The 26,674-nt window shown below is 45.0% G+C and overlaps 1 protein-coding gene across 3 annotated transcripts in view; it reads left to right on the forward strand.

Moving 5' to 3' along the window:
- SPEN (spen family transcriptional repressor) overlaps positions 1-26,674 on the forward strand; it is a 67,127-nt gene that overhangs the window by 36,919 nt on the left and 3,534 nt on the right. Inside the window, exons 4-11 of one of the 3 annotated variants that reach the window (XM_076356442.1) lie at positions 7,069-7,229; positions 8,459-8,659; positions 9,540-9,691; positions 12,041-12,166; positions 12,744-12,857; positions 14,057-14,170; positions 15,827-15,927; positions 18,360-26,286. In XM_076356442.1, the coding sequence (XP_076212557.1) occupies positions 7,069-7,229; positions 8,459-8,659; positions 9,540-9,691; positions 12,041-12,166; positions 12,744-12,857; positions 14,057-14,170; positions 15,827-15,927; positions 18,360-26,286 (8,896 nt within the window). The remainder of the gene's footprint in view (positions 1-7,068; positions 7,230-8,458; positions 8,660-9,539; positions 9,692-12,040; positions 12,167-12,743; positions 12,858-14,056; positions 14,171-15,826; positions 15,928-18,359; positions 26,287-26,674) is intronic. The other 2 variants (XM_076356443.1, XM_076356444.1) reach the window with 2 other exon arrangements.

Here is a 26,674-nt window from a genome sequence, read left to right on the forward strand (position 1 = left end):
ATGGTAAATATTATCTGGAGACTGTATCTTAAAAAACTTACTGGTCAAAGACTGAAAAAAAAATACCGCAAGCAGCCTGTGTTATTTGGCCAGCTGAAAGGCAGCGAGTTGTCATGGTTGTGTTGCTTTCCCATGGCCTTTAAACATCGTTTAATTTCATTTCTTTCGATTTAGGATTCCAGCCTAGCAGGAGATTTCTTAAGTCTCCTTTCTGGGTGTGGTAAGACAGAAAAAGTTAAGGGAAAGAGGGTGTCCTAATGCCACTTGTCTGCAATATTCAATGACCTTTCTTCAGAGCAGTAAATGCTTTTTTTATTTGTTGTGTGCTTTTTGTGATGTGTTTTCCACTTCCATGCGGTAGGTCTTCCTCCTCCCCCTCCCCCCCGTAGGTTGTTTTATCATAGCTGTGTGTTGTTAAATACTTCTGAGGCTGTGTGTGTGACATATACAAACCAAAGTTCCTTGGGTGGCAAGTTCTCAGCGGCTTGAAAGGGTGCCAAGAATGTCATGCAGTCGCATCCCGGCGTGCTTTGCACCACGAGCTCCGAAGGTGCTGGAGGCCGGGGTGATGGGCACAGGGTAATTACACCGAGAGGATACTAGGCGTAGCTCTCTGCTCCCCTGCTCGCTTTCTCCACCCTTTCACACCGAGCAGCCAGAGTCTGCTTATATGCTTATTTAAAATGTAAAGCTTTGTTTTGAAATGGAAGAACAGGGTTCAGGCTCTTGGTGGTATGCGCGTGTGGGCTGAGCCCCTTCAGCTGCTCGCCTGTAGTCTGCAAAATACGGCAACAATTTGTTACCTCTTGATCTCTTCATGCAAACAAACTTTAGATGTTTGGCTGGGTTTTCTGATATCTTTAACTTCAGGTTCAGCAACTCCTTTTAACTAGGAAAAAAACACCCCTATTTATTTCCGCAGATGTGAGAGATGTTTGTTTTTCTTACAAATACACTGCTGTGGGCTCATATGATGCGGGAAACATTGTGTGTACAAAACAACTACCTGCTGCTCACTTGCATATTTAGGTCAGCGTTGGAATCTGCTCCGACAAAGAGATGCTAACCCTCTGCCCAGACCGCTTGAATTTTCATCGTGGTTATTCCTCCTTGAATGTGGCAGAACAGCCATCTGGGTTGTTGGAGTAACCTGGTGGAGTCTGAGTTTTGTGGGAATGGGTTACTTGCTGTTCTTATTATGGGACGTGTAATTTGATGTGCATTTTTTGACCTGCACATGTGTAGAGAAAGGGGGAGATTCTGGTTAAATACCTTTTCAGATTCATGTAGTATTTAGTAGTAGGACAGAAATAGCAGCCTGTAATAGACCTGTGCATATATTATTTCAATATATAATTTTTCATCCAGAAGAGAAGTCGAAGTGTTTCATGGGCAAAGATCCTTTAATCTATAGCTAGAATGGAATATGATGCTTTTTTTAAGGTTTTTCTTTTTTAAGCAGTTAGCGTCATATTTTTCACTGGAGGTTGGCTGGCAATAATCAGGTCTTTTTAATTCTTTTTTTTTTTCCAAACAAGACATTTGTGCATTCAGGATACTTTGACCAATTTTCTGGCGCTGTTTTCCCAGGTCCAAGAAACGTAACTGGCAGTTTGTTTCCGAAGCCTATCGCCGATATATAAAGTATCACAAGGATTTGTGTCTCCTGGATAGAGCTGATCAGCACACAGCACTGTCACTAGCCGACTTTTGCAGCTGGTGCTTTTTTGCATAGAGATCATCTACGGTGACTTAACTCGGATCTGGAAAGGGAGGGACGAGAAAAAAAGGGTTCCCGTTGCTTCCGTTCGGAGATGACTGTACGTTAACTTTGGATTTCCTGACCCGACTTGGGAATCTGCTGCTGACATCAGCCGTGAGAATAACCTGCCGTCAGCCTGGACTCGTGCTGCGGGAGGTTGTCCTGTGTTACGGTCCCGAATAGATCTTTCTAGGAGATAATCTTTACTTAGAGATTATTTTGACAGGGTATTGAATCATAGCTGATCTAGGCAGAGTTCCTGCTTTCAGTTAATTTTGGCAGGAAAAAAGGTAATCGCTCTGCATATTTCTGTAAAAAGCATCCTGGATCATTTACCAGTTCTGGTTAAACATTTTCTGAAGGCAGCTATTAAAAAACAAAAAATTTCATTTTTACTTTTTTTTTCCTGCTGAAATTTGGCATGGGTTCCCTTGAAAAATGAAAAGGGTCTCCAGTGATTTTAGGTGGCTTGTTGCTTAACTTGTGCTGACAGTCGGAGGTTGGTTTGGTTTTGTTTTGTTTTTAAACCTGAAGTTTGGCAGCGCATCGCCCGCGGTGCCTGTTAGTGCTTCTTTCTGCTACATTTTCCACGAAGGCCGGGGTGTTTCCTGCTTGCTGTAAGGAGGGTAGTCACCAGCCTTACAGCTGACTCACTGTTCTCAAATCAATTCGCAGAAATAACAATTGTCCCACATTTTAAAATTGCAAAAGGATAGCGAGATCCCTTGATTCAGCGCAGCTGCCATTGACGAAAAGCAGCGGGTATCCTGTTACATCGACTGGTTTGGAGTCTCTCTTTTATCTCCTTTTTGCTGGGGAACAAAGCGAACGGCTCACTTTGTATTCTTCGCTCAAGTGCTTTCATTTTTCAGACATAAACGGAGCGTAACTTCATAGTTAGTTGCTAGAACTGCAGAAGGCAATTACTTGAAAATGAGGTATTTCTGTGGAAATGAAGACTGGTTATATAGGATGCGTGCACCAGGATTTGAAATGTCATCTTTGCAGTTATAAGCGAGAAAAGGAAAGTTCCGTGTGCTAAATTAGCTGCAGCGTACTGAAACCGGGCGTATTTGGGGATCGTTTTTGTGAGCTGAACCCCATTGCTAGATTCTCACACGTTGAGCCTTTGGGACTCGGCCCACATGGATAAAACTTGAAGACTGGATGAGTAGATTTTATCTCGACTAATACACAATAGATACATAGATAAATACTGTGAGTAAGAACACGCGCGTCCTATGTAAAACATGGTAGACAATTATAGAAGGCAGATTAATATTTTAAAAGGGCTTGTAAACTATGCTTGTAGTAGAGTGCATGTGTAAGAGAAAAGGATTTCGTGTCCACCTCCTTATTAAGAACGATCTCCCTTACAGCTCAGGTTTTCCATCTGATTTTGCCAGCAGTAAAATCAAAAATCTCCATTCTAAATCTCTATGGTGCTATGATAAAAGCTGGAGTGAAACTAATTTTAGAAGCTGTCTGGGCTGGACAAAAGAGCATCTGAAATCCTTCCTGGTTAAATGCTCAAGTTCTTCATAACTGAGCATACGTCACCAGAAGTAGTCTGCAAACCACCGAAGAGGCAACTGAAGCTGTAAGCCCGAGATGTTTAAAAAAAGCAAATTCCCAGCACAGGCTCCCTCTCTGTGAAACGCGTGTGTTGTGACAGCTCAGGAGATTAGTTTTTCTGCGTGCTGGCATTCTGCTCCGCTGAGTTTACATGGATGTTGAAGAGCAGGTTTTCCCGTGTTGGGAAAAGGCTGGGTGCCAGAGCACGCTCTGCTTCTGGAAAAAATCATTGCGGGTTTAATACTGTTAGCGGAAGTGCAAAATGAAGTTACAAAGCCATTTTCTTTATGCCATTTTTGGCCTGCCCCAAGACCTATTGATTACTTGAAATACTTTCAAGAAGCAGGGTATCAGAACTGTGGTTTTAACCTATCTGCTATGTTCCCATGCTAAAATTTCCCCCGCTTGTTTTGCTAAAATTAATTTTGCTAGTAGAATTTTTAATAACTTATTTTCTGCGAGTTGGCAAAGGACAGTTGTTTTCAAAATTACTCACAGGGAAAAGAAAAGCCATATTCTCATTTTAATATTCTGGGAACATGTCCTTGTGCGGCTTACGTGCTTTAGTCTTGTATATTTTTAAAGCTGGGGTAGTTGAAAGATAGTTCTGTTTTTCTGCTTGAGACTACACATAATTCACTGTCAGATGCTTTATTTTGATTCTGCTGTGTGCTATAAGTGGATGACACAGCAGCTATAATTAACTCCTCCATCATTCTCCTATTCACAGAATATAAAACCTTTGACTTACTTTTGAGTTATTACATCCACGTTTCTTCAATTGGAAAAGTGGTGAGGCTTTCCCTAAAGAAAGAGGAATTGTTCTTGCTACCATTTTTTTTCCTTTCTAAAAACAGAGTCAGGAAATAATGAATTTTTTTTCTGGAATGTCTCAGAAAGCCTTGATTTGCTTAGGGACACGTATCCCTAAAACTCCCTGGGGAAGTGGAAATTAACAGCATGATCTTTGTTTCCCAAAGTTGCGTGGAATTCACACTCTTGTAGAATTTATCACCCTGTTAGGCTGCTTGGACATTTTACGGTGTTACCCAGAGATTATCTTTTTTTCCCAGTGGAATGCTGTGATTTTAACAGTATGTTTCATATTTTAAACATCCTCATAAGGAAAAAAAAAGCTAAAAATAGCCTGTTCCCATTTTAAAGCACTGCTTAAATAGAAATCCAATGCTGCCTCTTACTTAAAAGATACAATCTTAGCAAAGTAGAATATTTAAAATGCTTTAGGAAGTACATAGTTGATCTTAATACCGAGTATCAAGACTCGAGAAGGGAAAGTAAAAATGCGTATGGGGTGGAGGCTTGCTGCAGCCCTAAAATCTTATTTTAGCCCTCCCCAGGGGAATGGTAAACCACGCCGTACTGCTCTCAGCTTGGGAATTATTTTCAGATTCTCCACACACACATTCTCTGATTATATTTGTGCATTAAACTAAGTTTCTCTATTCTTTGCCAACTTACTTCATAGTAGTAGGCTATGGCTGATGTTACCACCCTTGAGACTACTGAAGGCCTGTTCGCCTGGGGTTGGGTTTGTCCTCCTTTTCCCAAAATGCTGTAGAGAAGAACTTCAATTTAATGAGGACTTGAGGTGATCTGGCATTGCCAGAGTTAGCAGAAAGGTAGGAGGCAGAGGGAATGGGATAAATGGGCAAAAGATGGAGAGTGAATTGCAGCATGCTTCACTTTTAGCAATGAAATAGGTTATTAATAGAGCGTGAAAGCAGGTTGCATGAATGCAGGTGAGGCAAAAAGAAAGGCGGTTTACAAATTCGGAAGAAAAATGAGGCTGTGAACAGGCATCTTGGCGGTAGGACATTCAGACCTGAGAAACCCAAGGGACTATAGATTGGAAGGGGAAACATCATTGTATATGAAATAACAGGTTGGGTGGTGCAGGGTGGCTGCCCCTTGGCAAGTGTATAGCAGAGCCCGCCTCGGGAGAGGAGGGCAGGAGGAAGGGCTCGGTTTTTTCACTCCTTTTCTGGCATGGCTTTATTTTCTCTCCTTTCCCAAAGCGCCACTGAATTTCCTCCTCCAGGGACAGAGGAGTAGGAGGAGAGTGTGTGGGAAAGGCACCGACGTGTGAAGCGGCTCGATGTCAACTGGATGGGAGGGTTGTAAGGAGAGGGTGAGACTGGGAGGAGAGTTTCTCATGTTTATTATTACTTCTGCATTTTTGACCTTTTTTGTTTGGTTTTGTTTTGGTCTGGTGTGTTTTTATATCCTCCTTCGATTGTTTGTAAGCATTTTGGGACAAAGATTGCCCTCTCTTCTGTGCCTCCACATATAATGGGGACAGAGCCCAGGGGCTTTTAGTGATGTGCCACAGCTCTCGTTACACCAAGATGTTGAGGAAAAAAAACCAGTTTTCTGGAATGTTTTAAGAAAAATGACTCTCTCGCTGTTACCCTGGCATTATATAAACCGTACACCCACAAAAAAGGAGTGTAGTAGAAGAGGTCACAAAATCAAATCATGAAAATGATTAGAAGCCTGAAATGGTTTCCCTGAGAAAAGACTAGAAAACGTTAAATGGTTTAATGTAAAGAGGGAATGTAAGAAGCCTATGAAATAATTTAAGATAAGAAAAAGATAAAACTTGCTTATCATTTTTCTGATATGATGTGGAGAGAAACACAAAAATTAAATCGAAAGCAGCAAATTTAAAACTGATGGGGTTATTTTTGTACGTGGCAGATCTCCCCCCTCCAGCCTCCGAGTTAAAATTCCAGCAGAATTTTTTAGAAGGCTGCTCGTGTAATGGAGAATGCGAGTCTCCAGGGTTATGTCAGACAAAATTATTTTTAGCGATGTTATAAGCCCTCATGCCTCGGGGAAGAAATCAGCCACTGAAGAAGATGACGTGTCCCCACTGGGCAAGCTTTAATAACATTATTCTCTGTATTTCTTACTCTCCTGCGAAGCATCTAACAATCTGCACCGTCAAGAGTTGGTGGACTAGATTGACTCCCTGTATGATCTAATATGCAAATCCTGTTCTGCTGTAATTATTGTTTATAAAAGATGGTCTTGGGTGTGAATTCTTTATGCCCTGAAGTTGGCCGCTGAGGCTGAGCCTGCAAATAGCGTTTGCTGGTTCATACACATCTGCCCGGGTTATTCTCGAGCAGTTGATCAAAAAAAACGTGCCATGATTTTCTCGCACGAGATTTTTATATCATCAGCGGTATGGATCGTTTATTAAAGATATGCAAGAGGCACTGAGGAGAACTCTAGGGTTGACTTTCAGATTGACAGTGGCACCTGAAAGCACGATAATAATTCTTTTTTGTACACGAGAGCGCTGGGAGGGATTTTTAGGCTTTGGCAGACCTGTGTACCCTCTCTGTATTTCTCCAGTCTTCCCACACAGCTCCTAAGCTGATACAACATTGTATTACACTTAATTAAATCTGCGCCATTGTCACGGCACGTAACAGGATCTGTCTGACATTTTACCCATATTCCGTTTCCCTGACTGTCTCCTCTGAGGGCTTTGTAGGAGAATATTTGTAGAATGACTCTAAATTCCTGTGTATAACTGGGCTGTGTTCTGGAAACGGGATTTTCTGCATCAGGCAAAGGAGAGAGGAAGGCCTGTAGACGAGCAAAAACTCTGACATTTTTGCTTTTTAAATAAAATACCCTTGTCCTCTGGTCGCTTTGCGTCTCCATGCATTCATCTGTCGTTTCCTCCATGCCGTTTATAGCAGTGACTCCAGCAGCAGCTCGAGCGACGAGTCCCCAGCACGGTCAGTTCAGTCGACAGCCGTCCCAGCACCTGCATCCCAGCTGCTTCCATCTCTGGAGAAAGATGAACCCCGGAAAAGTTTTGGGATCAAGGTTCAAAATCTTCCAGTGCGCTCAACAGGTAAATTCACTTGGGAAAGTGAAATAGGGAAAAAAGGAATAGGAAGCAGGTTAGGGACTGGTTAAATAACCTTTATCGTGTCTTTGACATGGCAGCCACGTGCTGCCTCCGAGGACGGGATTCTTTCTCTGCTTCTGTCTCAGTTCTTGTGTGACGGTGGGAAAATTGCTTAATTAGTGACCATCTGTGAGAAATCCTGCAGGTCCCTAGCTCGAGTCCCTGGGCTTGAGCACTTAACAGCTACTGGAGCTGGTGCTTTGAAACAGTAATGTGGATTTCCCCGAGGAAAAACCTGAAGCATCTCAAATTTTTCACTTAAAACTTGGACCATTTATTCTCGCCAGGCCTCAGTTTCTTTTTTAATACAAAAACTTCAGGGTTTTCTGTTGCAATGTTGAGTGCTGTAAAACACTCATGAGCATATTCGTAATGGCATTGAATATTGCATGGTAAATAATGCAAGAAACCACACACTGAGGAGCACACGTGGTTGCGCTCTGTTCCCTGTGCTGAATGCCGGAGAGATCCCACAGAAAAAAACAGCATGGGATCATTTGTTAAAACAGTTGTAACATAATTCATGGATACAAAGGCACTGGCTGAATTAAAATAATATGTATTAACTTTGTGAGCAGCATACCTCACAATGTTAATATTCTTTCTATAGATTTTATTTCTGTAATACTCCTGGAAGTGACGCGACGCCGAGGTAAACGCCCCACAGATCCCAGGCAGATTGTGTGGTCGTGAGTCAGATTGTGCAAAATCTGATTAATCTGCCTAGTTATCCTTCTGGATTGACTGACCTGAATGCTGTATAACTTTGATCTCTGTTCCAGGTGCCTCATCCCAGCTTTGGAAAACTGCTCTACGCAGTATCCGTGTGGGATTATTAATGAAGTAACACTGCTTATTTCTTCTTCATTTTGAATTGGATGTCTCGTGGAAGTAATAACCATACACTGCCAGCTTTAGTGATGTAAACCCCTGCGTGTGTGGTTTTTTGGGTTTAAAAATCAAGGCAAAGAGGAGGATCAGCCAGAAGCTTTTGACAGTGGCAAAATTAACACCCAAAATTAAAAAGGCACTTCTGTGAACACTGAGATTCAGGTTAAACTGCGTGAAGTCGCATTTCAGAAGGAATATCAGATTTCTTCATGTCTTTTATGGTGCGACTAAGTTGGTAAAAAATACGTTTTTATAGTACTAATGTTTATTTGTTGGTTTAGATACAAGCCTTAAAGATGGACTTTTCCACGAATTCAAGAAGTATGGAAAGGTGACGTCGGTGCAGATTCATGGGGCTTCTGAGGAACGGTATGGACTGGTGTTCTTCCGACAGCAGGAGGACCAGGAAAAAGCACTAAATGCCTCAAAAGGAAAACTTTTCTTTGGCATGCAGATTGAAGTCACGGCCTGGATAGGACCAGGTAAGGTCCATGCCCTTCTTGCACTGGACACGTGACCGCTCTGGGCATATTCATGGGCCGTTGTGAAGAGGCAGCATAGGAGTTAAGAAATGTTAAAACTGCCTTTCTGCAGAAACATAATTTAAAGAAACTGGGAAATACGCCAGAATAAATTCCAGAGCAAGAAGAGTGGATGCTCTTAGGTCAAACAGGGAGAGAGTTCCAGTCTGAAACCTCAGAGAAGGAAACCTGCCATCCTCTCAAACGGTGGGATCTGCTGGCTGCTGGAAGAAACAATCTCATCTTCCATGTCTCAGCGGAGCAGAAGCCAGTGGGTGGTGTAAGCATAGCACTGAGTCCTCACGGGCTTGGTTTTTCTGCTTTTAATTAAAACGGCTAACGATGGCTGCATTTTTGAGGCTAAGGCAGCATAGCCCGAATGACCGACCAGTGAAAACTATAGCATTGAGCACGTGGTTGTCAGTCTGTACTTCAGTTGCTTGTTTAAAAATTGATTCGTGAAAGCAAACTTCTTCCATGTGCTGTTCCCCCCAAGTACAGTGAAGCCTTATTTGAATTCATGGTAGGCATTAATACTTGTTAAAAGAAAAAATTTCTAGAGAAGCAGTTGGAGTATGCAGCTACTTTTCACCTGAGGATGCTCAAATTCCTCAGCACTCACCCAGTGGTGTGATGCAGAGATTTCAAATGCCATGTAAATAACACAATTCACAAGTGTAGTACTGCGTATTTTTGTCAAAGACATTGGTTACTCTCGTTCAGATCATATCTGCTCGTCAGGAAGACGAGCATTTGCTTGAACAAACAAATCAGCATGAACCGAACCCACATGAAAAACGCCTCCGTGCATTACAAATTTCCTGCTCTCTTTTGCTTCTAGAAACAGAAAGCGAGAATGAATTTCGTCCTTTGGATGAAAGGATAGATGAGTTTCACCCGAAAGCAACAAGAACTCTCTTCATCGGCAACCTGGAGAAAACAACCACCTACCATGACCTTCGCAACATCTTTCAGCGCTTTGGTGGAATAGTGGTATGTGAATTCTCTGTACTGTGTAGGGTGTCATTGCCCGTTCTTTCTGTACAGACCTGTAAAATGCTACGAGCAGCGGTAAATCATAGTGTCGATGGCAGATAATTCAGTCTTTATATAATAATCTGAGTCATTCATCTTGCTGGAATATACCTGAAAGCTTTTCTTTGCGTTGAGTGAAATCTTAGCACACGTGAATTGAGGGGATAATTTCGCAGTAGAAACAGTCCTCGGAGCATTTACCAGGAATGTGTCTTCTGCTAGCTCAGAGCGTTGGCAGAAAAGCCTAACTCGGTAGTTGGGATGTAAATATGCCTGGTGTTATTTTCGTGTTGAATCAGTACAACTCTATGGTCGCAGTTTCCTGTTGATTTCTGAAACAAAGGGTTTAGTTGCTGCATGTGGAAGTAGCCATCAGCTATCACAGTCTGTGCCCTGACAACAGGGCAGGAGAGGCGCAGAGCAGATGGATTAGTGATGACACGTGTGAGATTTGGGGTTTCGGCTGAGCAGGCGTATCTGAACGAGATAGAGCAGCAGTCATCCCCCTCTCCTCTCCTCATGCTGCTTTCTATCAAGTCGTGTCAATACTGCATTTAAGAGAAATTTTCCAGAAAAGTAAAGTAACTATCCACAGTCGGTTTACTTAATTGCACCTGGGCTTCAGCACTGATAGTTTATGTACTCACTGGTAGCTGCGGCTGCTTATGAACATGCTGTGCCTTACTCATTCTGCTCCGACATATTTTTGTAACCATTGAGGTATCAGTCACACACACCAGGAACCCGATACGTACTTCTTCCCAAAAAGAAGAGGAGGCGTGCTTCCATATATGGTGTGGACAAATAGAAAATTTACATTTTATGATGTCTGGCAGCTCTTGTGCATCCAGCCTCCGCTGTATCCTTGACATCAACACTGATTTATGAATTCACGCAGTGTCTGCAGCTTAAACCCTTTTCTGATGTTGTACCAGCAGAGCTGTCCTGATAAAGATGCTTATCAGTAGTAGTGCACTGTCTTGTAAATTGGCTTTTCTGTGAAATAGTGCTGTCCTGTCAACATTATTAATCGGTCAGAATTTGGTAGCAGTGCTGCCTTGCACAGTTTCCATGAAAACTTAGAAGCTCAGGTGCAAATGGGACCAGTTTTATCACCTTTCTGATGGCTAATGAGCAAAGTAATGATATTTTATTTGCCTGTCAGAAGGAATTGTTTGCCCAGGGTGAGTGGTCAAGTATAATTTGCCTTGGTTGCAATCGTGCTACTTCAGACACTTGGAAATGTATTCCTCTGTTAGTATTCCACTTAAATCATTAGGCCGGGGCTATAGAAGTCTAATAGTTGCGTAAATCTCCCTGTTTACTTCTGTTTTCCCAGATAAAGAGCTCTTGGGTGAGACCGTATCAAACTGCTGCCTTGTTCCTAAATTTATTAACCATGAAATTAGTCTGTCCTGGATGTTGGAGCGTTTGTGCTTAAATTCGTGTGCTGGCGTTGGCATGTAGCTCACAAAGGAAGCTTGTGCTATTTAAACAAATAAAACGAAACACTTCACCTTCTATTTTCAGCTCGGAATGAATCATAATATCATGAGTTTGTTCAGAGGCTTTCGGTACATTTGCCAGTACTAGTGCTGAGCTTGAATGTTAACCAAAATGTCAACTCCAAGCTTGCTGGGTTTTTTTAAATCGATTAAAATCGTCCTTTATTAGGCTTTCGTAGCTTTCTTGTGACTGCACTTACTTTTGAATGGGCCTGTGGTGGCTTGGGATCAAATACCAGCAGCGGTAGAAGTTGAGGATCTTTTTTGCCTTTGCCATGTCAGTGCCAAGTTGGTTCAAGAGACGAGTCCAGCATCACTTTCTGTTTCTAGGAACAGAATGGATTATGTTTGTTTGGAAAAGAAACGCTGCTTGCCTCTTGGCTCAGAAATGAGGATGGGAGCAGGTTGTTTTCTCTTGAGCCTCTGCGAGCGAAAATTAATCTGTATTTCTTTGATTCAGAGTTGTCTCTTGACGTAATATTACAAACTGAAGCTACTGTTTGTTGATCAGGTCAGGCTTACTTCTGCAGGGTTGAATTTTAAATCTGCATTATGAAGAGCTTTCCCTGCGTCAGTGAGGATTTGGTTTTGTCATTGAATGAGATACAGTAGAACAGTGAAGTTTTTAACTGTCTATTACTGTTTAAATCCTCTCTCTGAAGAAAATATTAATTAACGAGTGCTTGCCGTACCATGTGTCTGTCTCTCAAAAAAAGGTCCACTTAGATCTAATTGACACTGTTGAACGTCCTTTTCGGCCTGTTGCTGACTGTCGATTGTTCTGTTTTGTGTTTTTCCCCAGGATATCGACATTAAGAAAGTGAACGGTGTTCCTCAGTATGCATTCCTGCAGTACTGTGATATTGCAAGTGTGTGTAAAGCAATTAAGAAGATGGATGGGGAATATCTTGGAAATAACCGGCTCAAGGTAAAGAAATCCTCCCGTGGACTGTATCCTTCTTGTTACTTTCGTTTACAGCATCACAGGATATTTTGCAACAGCATAGTTTATGGAAGAAAGATGTTTTTTAATGCGTCGGTCAGATTAGAGTGTGATGCTTTCAACCACCACCATAATTGGGATTAATCAGCATTTTTGTTGGCTGTCTCAGCAAGGAGCCCCAGGATTGAGTAGACTTGGAGACTGACATTCCCTGGTCTTGGAGGTCCGCATCTGGCGAGGCCGTGCTGGGAAGCTGTACCGGTACTGATGATTAACAGAGGCTGTCAGTCCCCAGAGCTGTCAACCTGTCACTTTTCAGAAGCATTCAAATTGTAGAAGAAACAAATGTTGTCAAACACTGTATTTGTTTAAGCATGCAGAATTATTTTCATTAATTGCTATTTGATTTTTGTCTTGCTTGCACCTGCGCGAGATGCTAATTTTAGAAAATCGGTGCAAATGACTAGCTTTCTTCAAATAACTCTTTAATTAGGTGTGCTCTGTTCAGTTAGTTTAACGCTTGTGAATTGTACTGATGGAAGTTTTGCCCTTTTGTGTTCAGCTGGGTTTTGGAAAGAGCATGCCTACAAACTGCGTGTGGTTAGATGGTCTTTCTACAAACGTTACGGATCAGTATTTAACTCGACATTTCTGCCGATACGGGCCTGTGGTAAAGGTAGGTGGGAGGCTTTGGTGTGTGGTTTGAAGTTGTTACTGTCTTCCTTTCTTCCCATCCTGTCCTTTCAACCCCGACTGTCCAGGGCTTTATAGCTCAGGTAGAGAAATTCTCTCTGGGGTGTAATTTGGCCGACAGGGCTCTGTAGCTTTGCATCCTGTTGATCCGATACATAGAGCAGTCGCTTCTGGTGTTTTGAAAACAAAAAAAAGTATTTTGAATGAGCCGAGATAATGAGTATTGGAAACCATTTGTTGCTCTTGTGCAGTACAGTCTCTCCCCAGCAAAATTTCTTTAGAAATTTAGAAACACTGGAGGAACAGCAGTCTAATTACGTAGTTACACTCATGCATGCTAATTACATAATTAGACATAACTATTTTTTTTTTCATCAGACCAAAAAAAAGACTTTTTAAAAGCAGTTAGGATAGTCACGCTGACAAAAGTATGTGAAAGAAGAAAGAAAGTCAGTGATTGTGCAACGTACCCGTATCACACAGTGGGAGTGCGTTACCTGCCCTGCTGTGGGTGGGTGCTAGAGATTTATGCACATGCTTAAACTTAAGCGTGTGAGTTGTCCTGTGTATTTCTGTTGGACATTGATGTGCTTGAAGTTAAGCAACGTGTGTAAATCTTCGCAGGATCAGGGTCTTGCCTCCTTGAAGTATTTTTGTGGGTTTGTGTTGCGGCTTTGACATTCTTTATTGTAGCTGTTGTTGCTTGAATAATAAGTTTATGTTGCTAAAAGAAGCTAATATTTGGAAATTGGGCGTTTAGCAACTGACGAGTGGTACTGCAGACTGTGATAACAAAAACTGTTTCCATTTTGGGATTAAATGTTCCTTTTACCTTTTTTCCCCCCTAAAACACATTGGAAATTTTTCAAAAAACTGAAAGTAAACAAAGAGAAACTACAAAACTCAGTCACCAAAGAGAAAAAATTAAAAGTAAAATACAGAAAAACAAAATAAAGGCATAATATACCTCAAGCCACAATATCCACAATTCAAAGCAGTCCCGTGTCCTTTTATTGTCTCTTCATTACAATATGCCTCATCAGAAAAGCCTGGAAATTTACCTTGCTAAAAAATTATTTTCTTACTGGTATCCTCATGACTTAGGATTTTGTTGGGACTGACATTAAGTCCTGTGGATGAGGCTCTTATTTGGTTTTTGTTTTGTTTTTTTGTTTTTTACAGGTGGTGTTTGACCGCTTAAAAGGCATGGCCCTGGTTCTCTACAATGAGATTGAATATGCACAAGCAGCTGTAAAAGAGACCAAGGGGAGGAAAATCGGTGGGAATAAAATTAAGGTGTGCAGAATGACCTCCAAAACAAAACAAACAAAAAAAAAGAGAAACAAATTGTATTTAGGCCTTACCCCTTAAATGCTGGCATTTGCAGACTGCCAGTCAAAAGGAATACTTAGCGGGACATGTATGTCCCAGGCATCAAAGGCTGAAACTATTTTTTTTATACTCGGCTTATCAAGATGTTAGGGTATCTTGAACCGTTACTTATAAAGCCTTTTCCAGTATTCTGCCGTTTGTTTCACTGAACTTGTCTCTCTAAGCTCCTGAGTGTTGGTGTCCGTGTTACTACCTCATTTACCCGAATCCAAGGCAAACTTCTGTCTGTTTTCATGTTAGAAAAGTGAAATCTGAGGGTGGGAGTTCCTCCGGGATAACACATCGCTGCATTTCAGCTGCTCCGTGCTAATGTCCAGGCTCTTGACCCGGCTGAAGCGATCTGCCGTAGCCATGGGGTACGGCAACCCAAGCGTGCAATCTGCTCTTGCAATGGCAGCTCCTTCCTTGTAACAGATTTAAAAAAAAAAAGTAATTAAAAACACTACTTAAAAAAACCAGATAGAAAGTACTTTTTCCTGGAGGGACACTTAACATTTACAGGGATGTCTTGGATTTGGGTGAATGTGGTAATACCTGTTACGACTGTCCCATCGGTTCCACTAACTGGGGACGTGAGGTGTCAGACAACCCTCTGAGTTATCTTCCTCCTCCTCCTTTCTTCTCTCCTAAAGAGTGGGTAATGATTTCAAGCATGATCTCTCATCTGGTGTATTAACCTAGCAACTTCACACCCATTGGGGTTAGGAGTTGGATATACTGTAGTTTCGAAGCGTGGTGGTTGAGTATGAGTAGCCTTTATATGCAACAAAATGTGTGGTCATTCGAAAGTTTCATATCTTGTGTTTGTGGGTCTTGCTACTTAGTGACTCTGGAATAAGCAACACCCGTGATGCGTGTATGTCTGCCCTCCACTGCTGTGGTTATACAAATTATCTAGGCTGATTTTTTTTTAAAAAAGAAGGAACTAGAATGTTAAAAAAAAAAAAAAGGCATTGTGTGGAATACACGTAGTTAAATCCATTCTAATCCTTAATTTTTTGCACCAGCTATGCCATTAGCTTCTTAATATTGTTGCCCTTGGCTAGAAAACATCAACTCTTGAAGTAGCTAGAATAGGGAGCTGCAATTCAGGAGGCTTGGTTCCTTTCCCATCCCTGCTGTTGCCTTGCTGTATAACCCCGAGCAAATAACGTGGAGTCTGAAATAGATTAATAATACTGACCTGCTGTAGCACTGCGTTGAGATGAAAAGGGACTTTGGAACTGTAATTGGAGTCATAGTATTAAAAACGTCAATAATGTGTATTTTTCCTGCTGGTTTACGGAACAGAAGCCTCTGGTCTGGCAGCTACAACAGCATACCCCAGTAAGGAGGTAGTTAGTTACGTAGCTCCACGCGGCTGCACTGAGTTAAGAGAGAAAGGTCTTTATTCGTGGGGATGCGTAGGGCCAGTCCTGAGAAGCGTGTGACTTTTTTTTGTTAAATGTTATCATCCCCGTTTTCAGTTCTGCTCCCATCTTCAGGCTCTGCAGCAGACAGTGAAATGTTGTCAAAATGGATGTTTCCCTCACTGAACGTGATTTATCCTTTATTTTTCAGGTGGACTTTGCAAATCGAGAAAGTCAGTTGGCGTTTTATCATTCCATGGAGAAAACGGGTCAAGATATCAGAGACTTTTATGAAATGCTGGCAGAAAGAAGGCATGTGTCAATATCTTTATTAGTCTTTTACTTTTCCAGCAGTCTTAAGTGCAATTAAACTTTCTTCAGGCCGTTATTATTAAACAAACACTTGTTTTTGTTCCTCTCAACTTTATCCTTCTTTTTAAAGTTTTATTAACAACATTTTAGCATATTTTTAATGTCTTTCACCTTTTCAATATTTTTTTCTTAAACAAATGTAGGTGGTCAGACTTAAGCTGTGCGGATGAAAGCAGACAGGATATCACACGTCTGAAGTGTAGTCGGTTACTGAAATTCATACTTAGGTGGAGTTTTCGGCTGTCCGCGTGCTCTATATATTTAGTATCCGGTTACTGTGATGGGTCACCAGGACACAGTTGTGAGTCACTCATCATTTCTTAGGAATGCAAAGAGTAGCTTATCTGTAATGCCTTCCCGTACCCTCAAGAGAAGTGTATATGTTAACGGGTGAATATGTAGTCCGATAAAATACTGCTGCTCATCTGCTGAGCAGAGAGTAAAATTTGGTCTTCCACCTACCCCTTTTCAACAGTTTAGTTCGTTAACTTTGATAAAATAACAAAATACGAGTGAGGCTGCAATTATTTTGGTTTTTTGCTATTTGACGTGAAAAATGCGTTCTGTGTTGATGTCCTTCTGCAGCATCTGTCATGACGGTGTCTGGCCATTTTGCACATGCTGCAGAGGCTTGTGTTCCCCCTGCACGGCCACTTATCTCTGCAGACCCTGGCTGAGAGCAGCCTGGCACAGAAGCGCTCCGCATTTTGTGCTTTTTTTCCTCCAGTGGCTGAATAAAACATCCGTGTTTTAGCACCTTCAGAAGCTGTCTTAATTGTTAGGGTTCTGGTTTACCTATGAATAAGCCCAGCGTGACGCTGATTGTACCTGTGCACTAGATAAATTCAGTGTGTTTTTGCAGCGAAATAGATTGGTCTAACATATTGCAAAATTGCCAGATTTAAAAGTGAAGAGGGAAATTGGCAATCAGGATTTGCATAATGGAAATAAATGTGTGCGTTCCCCAGTCCTTGCCAGATGTTGCGATGTGTCAGCAAGCAGTCAGTAATAATTTCCTCTGAACTACACCAAATTCAGAAAAGAGAAGTGCATTATTGGAGGTCTTCTAACGCACAGGAGTCAGTTGGGCTTGTCTTCACCGTGAAATAATTCTGAGTAGAACACTGATTTCTGGAACAACATGATACTTGGGTACATGTTAGTCTTGTTTTTCCTTTTCTGTCATTATGCTCACACAGTCATTATGAGATACTTAGGAATAATGACTCACGGAGCGATCGAGTGAGCTCTGCAGTGAGTCTTGTAATTCTGCATCTTCTAGTCCTCCTCCGAGCTCCTCCTGGCAGTTGACGGTCCCTTGCAATGATGCTAAGATCTGCACTAACCAGGTTCTCTTAGGTTGTGGTAGTGGCCAGTCTAAATAGGACCCAAAGGGGGGAAAAAAACAAACCCCAAACAAAAACCATGATGATTTTTTTTAACTTCACAGCTGCCTTTCACAACGTTCCACTTCGCTTGCAGAATGAGGTTTTTGTCTTCCATGTTTTGTTTCTTTGTGTTCTTTTTCAATTTTGTACATTTCTTAAAACATGGGAGCTGTCAGCTTTTAACAAAACATAAACTGTGAAGCCAAATAAACTATGTGAAATAGAGTATGCAAAACACTCTGTAATGGTGGAGAATTGGAGCACCGGCTCTATGCCACCCCTCTGCCAAGGGGGCATGTTCAGTGTTAGAAATGGCTTATTTTTGCCGTTTGGAGGTACTGAGATAATAATGCTAATTGCTTGACTTACTTTGCTGAATGCTTCCCATGAATTCACCTGCTCTCATAAACAACCTGATCTTTTTTGTTGACTTGGTCTGTAAATAGGCAACGTCAGCATGCCACATGCAGCGAAAGAGCTAATTTTGGAATTAAATGATCACTTACAGGGTTTAGCATTTTTAAAGAAACCTTATTACCACTTTACTGCTTAGTAATGAAGAGGTTCCAGCCTTGAGTTTTGACTTGACTCATGTCTTCAGAGGTAGGTTTCAGGTTCTTGAGATGGGGTGGCCTTCACCATGACAGACTGCGCGTGGGTGCACAGGTGCTGTGTAGGTTTTACCTTAATTTAATACAATATTTGAATTTGGCAAAATGAAGCAGTGAGGGTGGTGAAAAGATACTTGGCAGAGCTGTCACGAGATGACCAATTAACTCGTACGGTATTTGGTAAGCTAACAAAGCGTTTAATCCACTGCGCACCGATTCATTGTTGTTAAATCTCTGTATGCAGCTGTGTACAGTTGCCTTGATGCGCGTATAAAGAAATGATCATAAAATGATTCCCCTGCATAGCAAAGAACATGGTAACGGCAGTACATTGGTTGAGAAGAAAGAATAACCTGTTTATTCTTATATTTAGCAGAGATGAAAGAAGAGGATCTTACGAATATGCCCCTGATCGTACTTACTACGAGACTGTTCGGACTCCAGGGACGTATCCTGAAGATCCTCGGCGAGAATACCCAGCTCGAGGCAGAGAATTTTATGCCGAGTGGGATCCCTACCAAGGAGACTACTATGACCCACGATACTACGACGACCCACGCGAGTACAGGGATTACAGGGGCGATCCATACGAGCAAGACATAAGGGAGTACAGTTACAGGCAACGGGAGAGAGAGAGGGAGAGGGAACGGTTCGAATCCGATCGGGACAGAGACCACGAACGGAGACCGATTGAACGGAGCCAGAGTCCCACGCACTCCAGGCGTCCGCAGAGCCCTGGAGCGTCTCCCTCGCAATCGGAAAGGCTGCAGAGCGATTCGGAGAGGAGGATTTACAGCAGGTCATCGGATCGCAGTGGCAGCTGCAGCTCTCTGTCTCCTCCACGATACGACAAGCTCGACAAAGCCCGTGTGGAACGTTATGCAAAAAACGAAAAAACAGAGAAGGAGCGTGCTTTCGAGCAGGAGAGAGTCGACAAGGAGAAACGCTTGGTGAGAAAGGAAAAGCCGGAAAAATTAGAAAAGGAGAAAACCGATAAGCAAAAACGAAAAGCAAAAATCCATTCGCCCAGCTCTCAGTCTTCTGAAACAGATCAAGAGAATGAGAGAGAGCCCAGCCCTGAAAAACTGAAGGGCAATAGTAAACAAAGTAAAGAGAGAGGTGACAAAGAAGGGACAGCTAAAAACCGCCTGGAACTAATGCCCTGCGTCGTGTTGACCCGAGTAAAAGAAAAGGAAGGGAAAGTTATTGATCAGCCCGCTTTGGAGAAACTGAGAGCAAAGCTTGATAACGACACTATGAAGTCCCCGCTTCTTGAACAAAAAACACAGACATCTCAAGCTGAGCAAACCAAGTCTGATCAGTCTAAACTGGAACCTGTCAGAACCAAGGTACAAAAAGAGAAAGCCCTTGCCAGTCACGTAGAAGTGGTGGATAAGGAGGGAAAACTGAAACCCAAAAAGCACTTGAAGACAGAGCAAACTTCCGAGGGGGCCAACGCGGTAGATTTAGACAAGTTGGAGGCTCGTAAAAGACGTTTTGCTGATGCAAATCTGAAGCCTGACAGGCAAAAACTGGAAGTAAAAAGAAGCAGCCAGGATGAGGAAGATGCACGCACGGTTTTGAAGAAGCAGCTTGATGCAACGGCTTCGTCTAGAGAAGTGACAATGTTAAGGGAAGGAGAATTGGAGAGAAAACCCCTGAGGAAGGAGATGCTTAAAAGGGAATCTAAAAAACTCAAACTGGAAAGACTTATTCCTGTAACTAGTCCCAAAGAAATTCAGGAGACTCTTAATGTTGGTGGTATTGGCATGCGTCCCACCCTAGATCTGCAGGCGAGGCTAATGGAGGCAGCCGATGAACCAGTGGAAGTTCAGGAACTCTCTTCTAAAAAATTGAATCCAGTAAAACCCCAGCATAAACAGGTACAGCTACTAGACGACCAAGGAACAGAGAGAGAGGACGCAAGGAAGAATTACTCTGGTCTTCCTGAAGACACACCCGACCATAAACTTGGCCAAGAGAAACCTCAGTCAACTGATACAGAGGAGAAAATTGGCATTGACATCGACCACACGCAAAGCTACAGGAAACAAATGGAGCAAAGTCGCAGGTTAAAACAGCAGCTGGAAATGGAGATAGCGAAGTCTGAGAAGTTCGGCAGTCCAAAGAAAGACGTAGATGAATATGAAAGACGGAGCTTGGTCCACGAGGTGGGAAAACCTCCGCAAGATGTCACCGATGACTCTCCACCAAGTAAAAGGAAGAAGACTGACCAGTTTGACTTTGAAATTAGCACTAAAAGAGAAAGAAACTACAGAAGTTCTCGTCAGGTGAGCGAGGACTCTGAAAGGACGTCCTGTTCCCCTAGTATCAGACACTTCCCTTTCCATGAAGATGATGACACGCTCGATTCTCCGAGGCTAATGCCATTAAAGGAAACCAAAGAGTCACCTAAAATAGAAGAAAAGGGTCTTTCGTACTCCAACATGACTGTGAGGGAGGACTCGCTGAAATTTAATCCTTATGATTCCAGCAGAAGGGAGCAGATGGCAGAAATGGCTAAAATAAAACTATCCGTACTGAGTTCTGAAGATGACTCAAGTAGGTGGGAAACACAAGTGAAGCAGGAGCCTGGTAGAGTTGACATCAGCTTTCCAAGCAGCATCGTCAAAAGAGACAGCATACGCAAGCGGTCTGTCCGAGACCTGGAACCCGGGGAGGTGCCTTCTGATTCAGATGATGACGGTGAAAATAAGCCCCATTCCCCGAAAGCCTCGTCCTTGTTAGAGAGTTCCAGGTTGTCTTTTTTATTAAGGGACAGAGAAGAGAAGTTACGTGAAAGGGAGGAAAGACTGTCAAGTTCCTTAGAAAGAAACAAATTTTACTCTTTTGCGTTGGACAAGACAATCACACCAGACACAAAGGCCTTGCTTGAAAGAGCCAAATCTCTCTCTTCATCCAGAGAAGAAAACTGGTCCTTTCTAGATTGGGATTCAAGATTTGCTAGTTTTAGAAACAATAAAGACAAAGAGAAGGTTGACTCGGCTCCGAGACCTATTCCATCTTGGTATATGAAAAAGAAAAAAATCAGGACCGATTCAGAAGGTGGAAAACTGGATGATAAGAAAGAAGATCATAAAGAGGAGGAACAAGAGAGACAGGAACTGTTTGCTTCTCGGTTTTTGCACAGTTCAATCTTTGAACAGGACTCCAAGCGCCTGCAACATTTAGAGAGAAAAGACGATGATCTCGACTTCATGTCTGGTAGGCTGTATGGGAGACAGTCTTCCTCCGATGGGACTAACAGCACGGCTGATTTGGTGCAAGAACCGGTGGTTCTCTTCCACAGTAGATTTATTGAACTAACGCGAATGCAGCAGAAAGAAAAGGAGAAAGATCAGAAACCAAAAGAAGTGGAAAAACAGGAAGATAAAGAAAACCGGCCGAAAACACCAGAAACGGTTCCTGATAGTAAAGAACCAGAACATAAAGCTTCCTCGGTGGTTGGTCCCTCTTCGGTCGCTGTCCTACCACAGGAACCAGCACCGGTTGCTTCTGAGAAGGCGGCAAACGAAAAGGTAGTGGTAGAAACAGCTTCTGTCAAAGAAGAAAAACCGTCTGAACCTGCTTCCATGGCAGAGGAACAAAAACCTTTTCCTGAACTTGCTGCTCCTGTCAAAATCGAACCACCCGAGCAAACCGAACCCCCGCCAGTCGTAGAAGCTAGTAAAGAAGTTGTTGCTACAACCCTGGCACCGGAGGAAGACGCTGTGGCAACAGAACATCCTTCATACTTGGATACCAAGCCTCCTACTCCCGGAGCTTCGTTTTCCCAAGCAGATCCAGAACCTGAAGCTGCCCAGTTGATTCCACCTCCACCCAAGCTAGTTCAGAAGTCCGATGAGGCTGCCGAACCTAAAGAAGAAAATCCTCCGCCTTCTGCCAACGCTGATGCTAGTGCGAGTCAAAAGGTGGAGGCGGCTGCTGAGGTCCTGCCGCCCGTTTCTGACAATGATATGGAAGTCGAACCTCCAGTTGCTGTAAAAGATAAAAAGTCCTACAAGAGTAAACGCTCCAAGACTCCCGTGCAGTCGGCTACAGCTAACGTCACGGAAAAGCCTGTCACAAGGAAGAGTGAAAGAATTGACCGTGAAAAACTCAAAAGGTCGAGCTCTCCTCGTGGGGAGACGCAGAAGCTTTCCGAATTGAAAGTGGAGGCGGAGAAGGTTTCGAGGAATGCTGCTAAATCCCCTAGTTCTGCTGCAGAGCCGGAAAATGTGGAGCCAAGCTTGCCAATAGGCCGGACTAGGCGCAGAAACGTACGGTCAGTCTACGCTACCACAGGGGACAATGAAGGCCCATCTCCGGTGAAGGACTCCGTGGAGGTCACTAGATCCACCAGGAAGAGAGGGGAAAAGGAACCGCAGGAAACAGTGACAACTGTTCCTACGACCCCGAGGAGGGGAAGACCTCCGAAAACCCGCCGTAAGCCAGAGGAGGACATCTCTCCAATAAAGACAGAACCGGTACAGCAAGAGGCAGAGGAGGCTGAAACTAAAGATGCCGTGGAAGCTCCTAAGCCTGCAGAAGGTTGGAGGTCTCCTAGATCCCAGAAGCTAACACACAGTCACTCATCAGCTGCTACCAGCCAACAGGGGAAGAAAGGGAAGAACGAACCGAAAGCCGATACCTCAGCTGAATCTGAAGATGCTGCTGAAAGAAGCAGTCAGGAATCGAGCTTTGGTGACAACAGCAATAAAGCAAAAGCCACTGAGAAAGAGCCGGCAGCAAGCGAGCAGAAACGTGATAGGAAAGAACTGGATGCGGAGAAAAACCAGCTAGAAATCCCCACGATTGAGGTCACTGAGAAGAAGCCGGTGCCAGAAAAGGTTACGAAATCCAAAAGGGGAAGGTATAAAAATACCAAAACTGTTGTAGATAAAGCATCCGTGTGTCTGAAAAATGTAGAAATACGCCTCAACGTGGACGAAGTCAAGGGCGCCTTGCGGCCAACTGATGAGGAGGCAGAGCCAGTGGCGGTGTCGCCGGCCAAAATGAAAAGCCCCCCAAAAGAGGACATCTTGCCACCCCATTTTGCTAAGAATGAGGTAGAAGATTCATTCCCAGAAACGGAAAAAGAGGTGATGCGGGAACCAAAGCAGTCCCCCGAAGCTGCCCAGTTAGCAAAACAGATCGAACTCGAGCAGGCCGTGGAGAATATTGCAAAACTCACCGAAACTCCTCCGTCAATCGCTGCCTACAAAGAGCCGACGGCAGATGTGCCTGAAGTTCGTCAGGAGGAGGAAGGAGATAAACCCGCGCATCAGGCTAGTGAAACGGAGCTGGCAGCGGCCATCGGCTCCATCATCAATGATATTTCTGGGGAGACGGAAAGCTTTCCTGCACCCCCGACGTATCCCGCTGAATCGGAAGCTGAAATCCCCGCAGAGCCCTTGGTGTTACCATCGCCTCGGGAGGAGATGGAGCCTGAGACTGATCAAGCAGTGAATAATATCCTAGAAACGGAGGCTGCCGTCGAGCCCACGGTGCAGCCGGTTCCCAGCTCTGCCCCGTCGGCGGTAGAGACGGAGAGCAAGGAGGCCGAAGTCAGCTTCAGTGAATCTTCCAACTCTGCGCAGGAGGCTGAGACCTTGCAGGAGGCTGAAGTTGCTCGGAAGGAAAAGGGCCGTCAGAAAACCACGCGGCAGAGGCGCAAGAGGAGCACGGGCAGAAAGGGCGACGCCACTGAAGTCAATGCCTTCGAGCCGGAGAGAGTGCAGAGCAAGTCGCCCCCCGCCAACGAAGTAAAGACAAAACCCGAAGAAGCCTCAAAGGAGGAAAAACAAACTAAAACTGCGGCTCAGGCGTCCGTGGAGCCAAGCGCTTCCGACGCCAGCAAGGCTGCAGCTGCTGACGTTGTCGTGGCCACGCACGAAGCCGTCGCTGAGAGCAGCACCTCTCCGAAAGCACCTGCTCCGGCTCCTCTGGACCTGGCCGCCCCACCGGTTCCCCTTGACGAGGGGAGTCAGAGCGGGTTCAAGATACGGTCACCCATGGAGAACGCGCCCATCACGCCGCCGAGCGCCCCAAATGCAGCCCTTCCTGCCGTCCCTTCGGCAGCGGCCAAGCTGCCCACCCCGGTGCCTGCCACAATTGTCCCCCTCCACTCCGGCGCTGCCAAGATGCCAGAGTGGATGGTAAGGCACGAGGAACCCCGTACCCGTTCCACGCCCCCGCCCGCTCTCCCACCGGACACCAAGGCGTCAGATATCGATACAAACTCCAGCACTTTGAGGAAGATACTCATGGAGCCCAAGTACGTCTCGGCGACGAGCATAACCTCCACGCATGTGACGACGACGCACGCCGAGCCAGTGAGTGCGCCTCGTTTGGAGGAGGCACCCCTCCACCCTGCAGTAGAGGCCATAAAACCGGTTTCGGAGGAGAAGCCGGCAGTTCCCGTCACCAACGCCTTGGACCCACCGGTGGCTGAAGCGCCGGTGTTCAGTGAGAAGGAAAAGATAAGTACCGTGATTGCTCCCAAAGCTACTTCTGTTATAAGCAGGATGCCCCACAGCATGGAGCTGGAGGAGGCTCCGAGGATCACCTTGGTGAAGCAAGCTCCCCAAACCCAGACGTGTCTCGTCAACGCCCCCTCGCCAAAATTTAAGCAGAGGTCAAGCACAAATGATAACAGTAGGTTTCATCCGGGATCGATGTCTATTATTGAGGAGAGGCCTGTAGAGACTGGGTCCAGTCCGGGGCTGCGGGTGAATACCTCGGAAGGCGTAGTGCTTCTGAGTTACTCGGGGCAGAAGACGGAAGGCCCTCAGCGAATTAGTGCCAAGATCAGCCAGATTCCCCCAGCCAGTGCTGTTGACATAGAGTTTCAGCAGTCTGTATCCAAGTCTCAGATTAAACAGGAACCTATCACGCCATCTCAGCCGACGCCGAAAGGCTCCCAGACCTCGGCGGGCTACGGGACTGTTTCCACGCATTCTTCTTTGGTACTAGGAACACAGCCTTACAATACGTCGCCCGTCATCTCCTCCGTTAAACAAGAGCGCACTGCGCTGGAGAAGTCCGACTCGTCCCACCTTTCTGTCCAGACTCCAGCGTCTCAGCCCGGTAAAGTCCTCACGCAGACTGTAAACACTCCACCCGTACTCGTTCACAACCAGATGGTTGTGAACAAAAAACTGTCCGATCCAGCTGCTCTGAAAGTGGAGACCAAGACTCTGCAACCCTCCAACTTGAGTCCTGGAGTTAGTCCTCACCACCCTTCCCTCTCTGGGAAAATGCATTCGGAAGCAAACCACGTCAGCTCGGGACCCAGCACCCCAACCGACCGGGCTATTTCCCACTTGGGGGTCACCAAACAGGAGCCGCACTCACCGCGTACTAGCGGGCACTCGCCATCGCCGTTCCCCCGGGCTTGTCATCCTGGCAGTACCTCGTCTCCGGCTTTATCGAGCAGTACCCCGGTCATGCTGGCGCCGGGAATTCCCGTTCCTCAGTACATATCCAGCATGCATCCCGAGCAATCTGTTATCATGCCCCCTCACAGCGTAACACAGACTGTGTCCCTGGGCCATCTGTCCCAAGGCGAGGTGAGGATGAACACCCCTCCTCTCTCCGGCATCCCTTACGGCATCCGCCCAGAAGCGCTCCACTCCCCCAGAGCTGCTCTGCAGCCCCAGATAGAGATCAAACCTCAGCGATCCAGCACGCCCCAGCCAGCCCCAATACGAGACATAGTCATGCCTCCTCTGTCTTCTCAGCATGCCCCCGAGGAGGAGATGCACTACCACCACACCACGGTGTGCAGGGGACCAGCCCCCGTTCAGTCCGACGTGCTGGTGATGCAGCCGGATTACCGCATGCACCCCACGAGCATCAGGCTCGACCAGTACAACGTCCCCCGGGACGTGAGGATGATCATGCACCCGCACATGGCCGCCGTGGGCGAACACCACTCGGAAACGAGACAATCCCGAACGCCTGAAGGGGCTGTGAAAACTCCCCCCGTCAGTAAGACCCCGCAGCCCGGAAAAGAGACGCCAAAATCCTCTGAAGGCAAGATGGCACACTCTCCTCACAGCGAACCCCGGCTCCTCAGCGTCCCCTCCAGCAGCCAGCTGCCTGGACTGCCTTTGACGCAGCCGGTGGTGGTACCGCACGGGGTACAGATCATGCACCCCGCGGGGAGCTCCTTTCACGATTATCGGTCTGTGTATGGCGACATGAGGAATTACCATACGGCGGCACAGCTCGGGCATCCTCAGTTCCCGGGTGCCTCGCCGATCGGGTTGCCTTCCCGGAGCATGACCCCATCTCAGGTGAGAAATAAAACCCTTTCTTGTCCTACCTGACATCTGGAACGCTTCGAGCTAATTACAGCCCCGGTGCGGCTCTGCGTGGCCACAGGAGCTGAGTTTATCTCTCTGTGGTTAGTCTCCAAGCCCTACTTAAGTTCATAGCACAAGAGGAGCCAGTTTTGTTTGGGAAATGGGGCTTGAACGCTGCTTGGCATTAGAGGAAGCTAAAAAACCCCGTTTTCTTAACTACTCTACAACTCAAACCTACCTACAGGTTTCTAGACGTAGAGGTGTCGGGGGGAGAATTGTCAGCATGGAGGTGGCGCGCGGGTCAGACATCCTCGGACGGATGGTGTGGCTAAAGATGGGCTTGGGGCAGGATTCAGGGGATGCAGTTTCAGCTCTCGGG

Source organism: Aptenodytes patagonicus, chromosome 19 (assembly GCF_965638725.1).
Source record: "Aptenodytes patagonicus chromosome 19, bAptPat1.pri.cur, whole genome shotgun sequence".
Classification (NCBI taxonomy): Eukaryota; Metazoa; Chordata; class Aves; order Sphenisciformes; family Spheniscidae; genus Aptenodytes; species Aptenodytes patagonicus.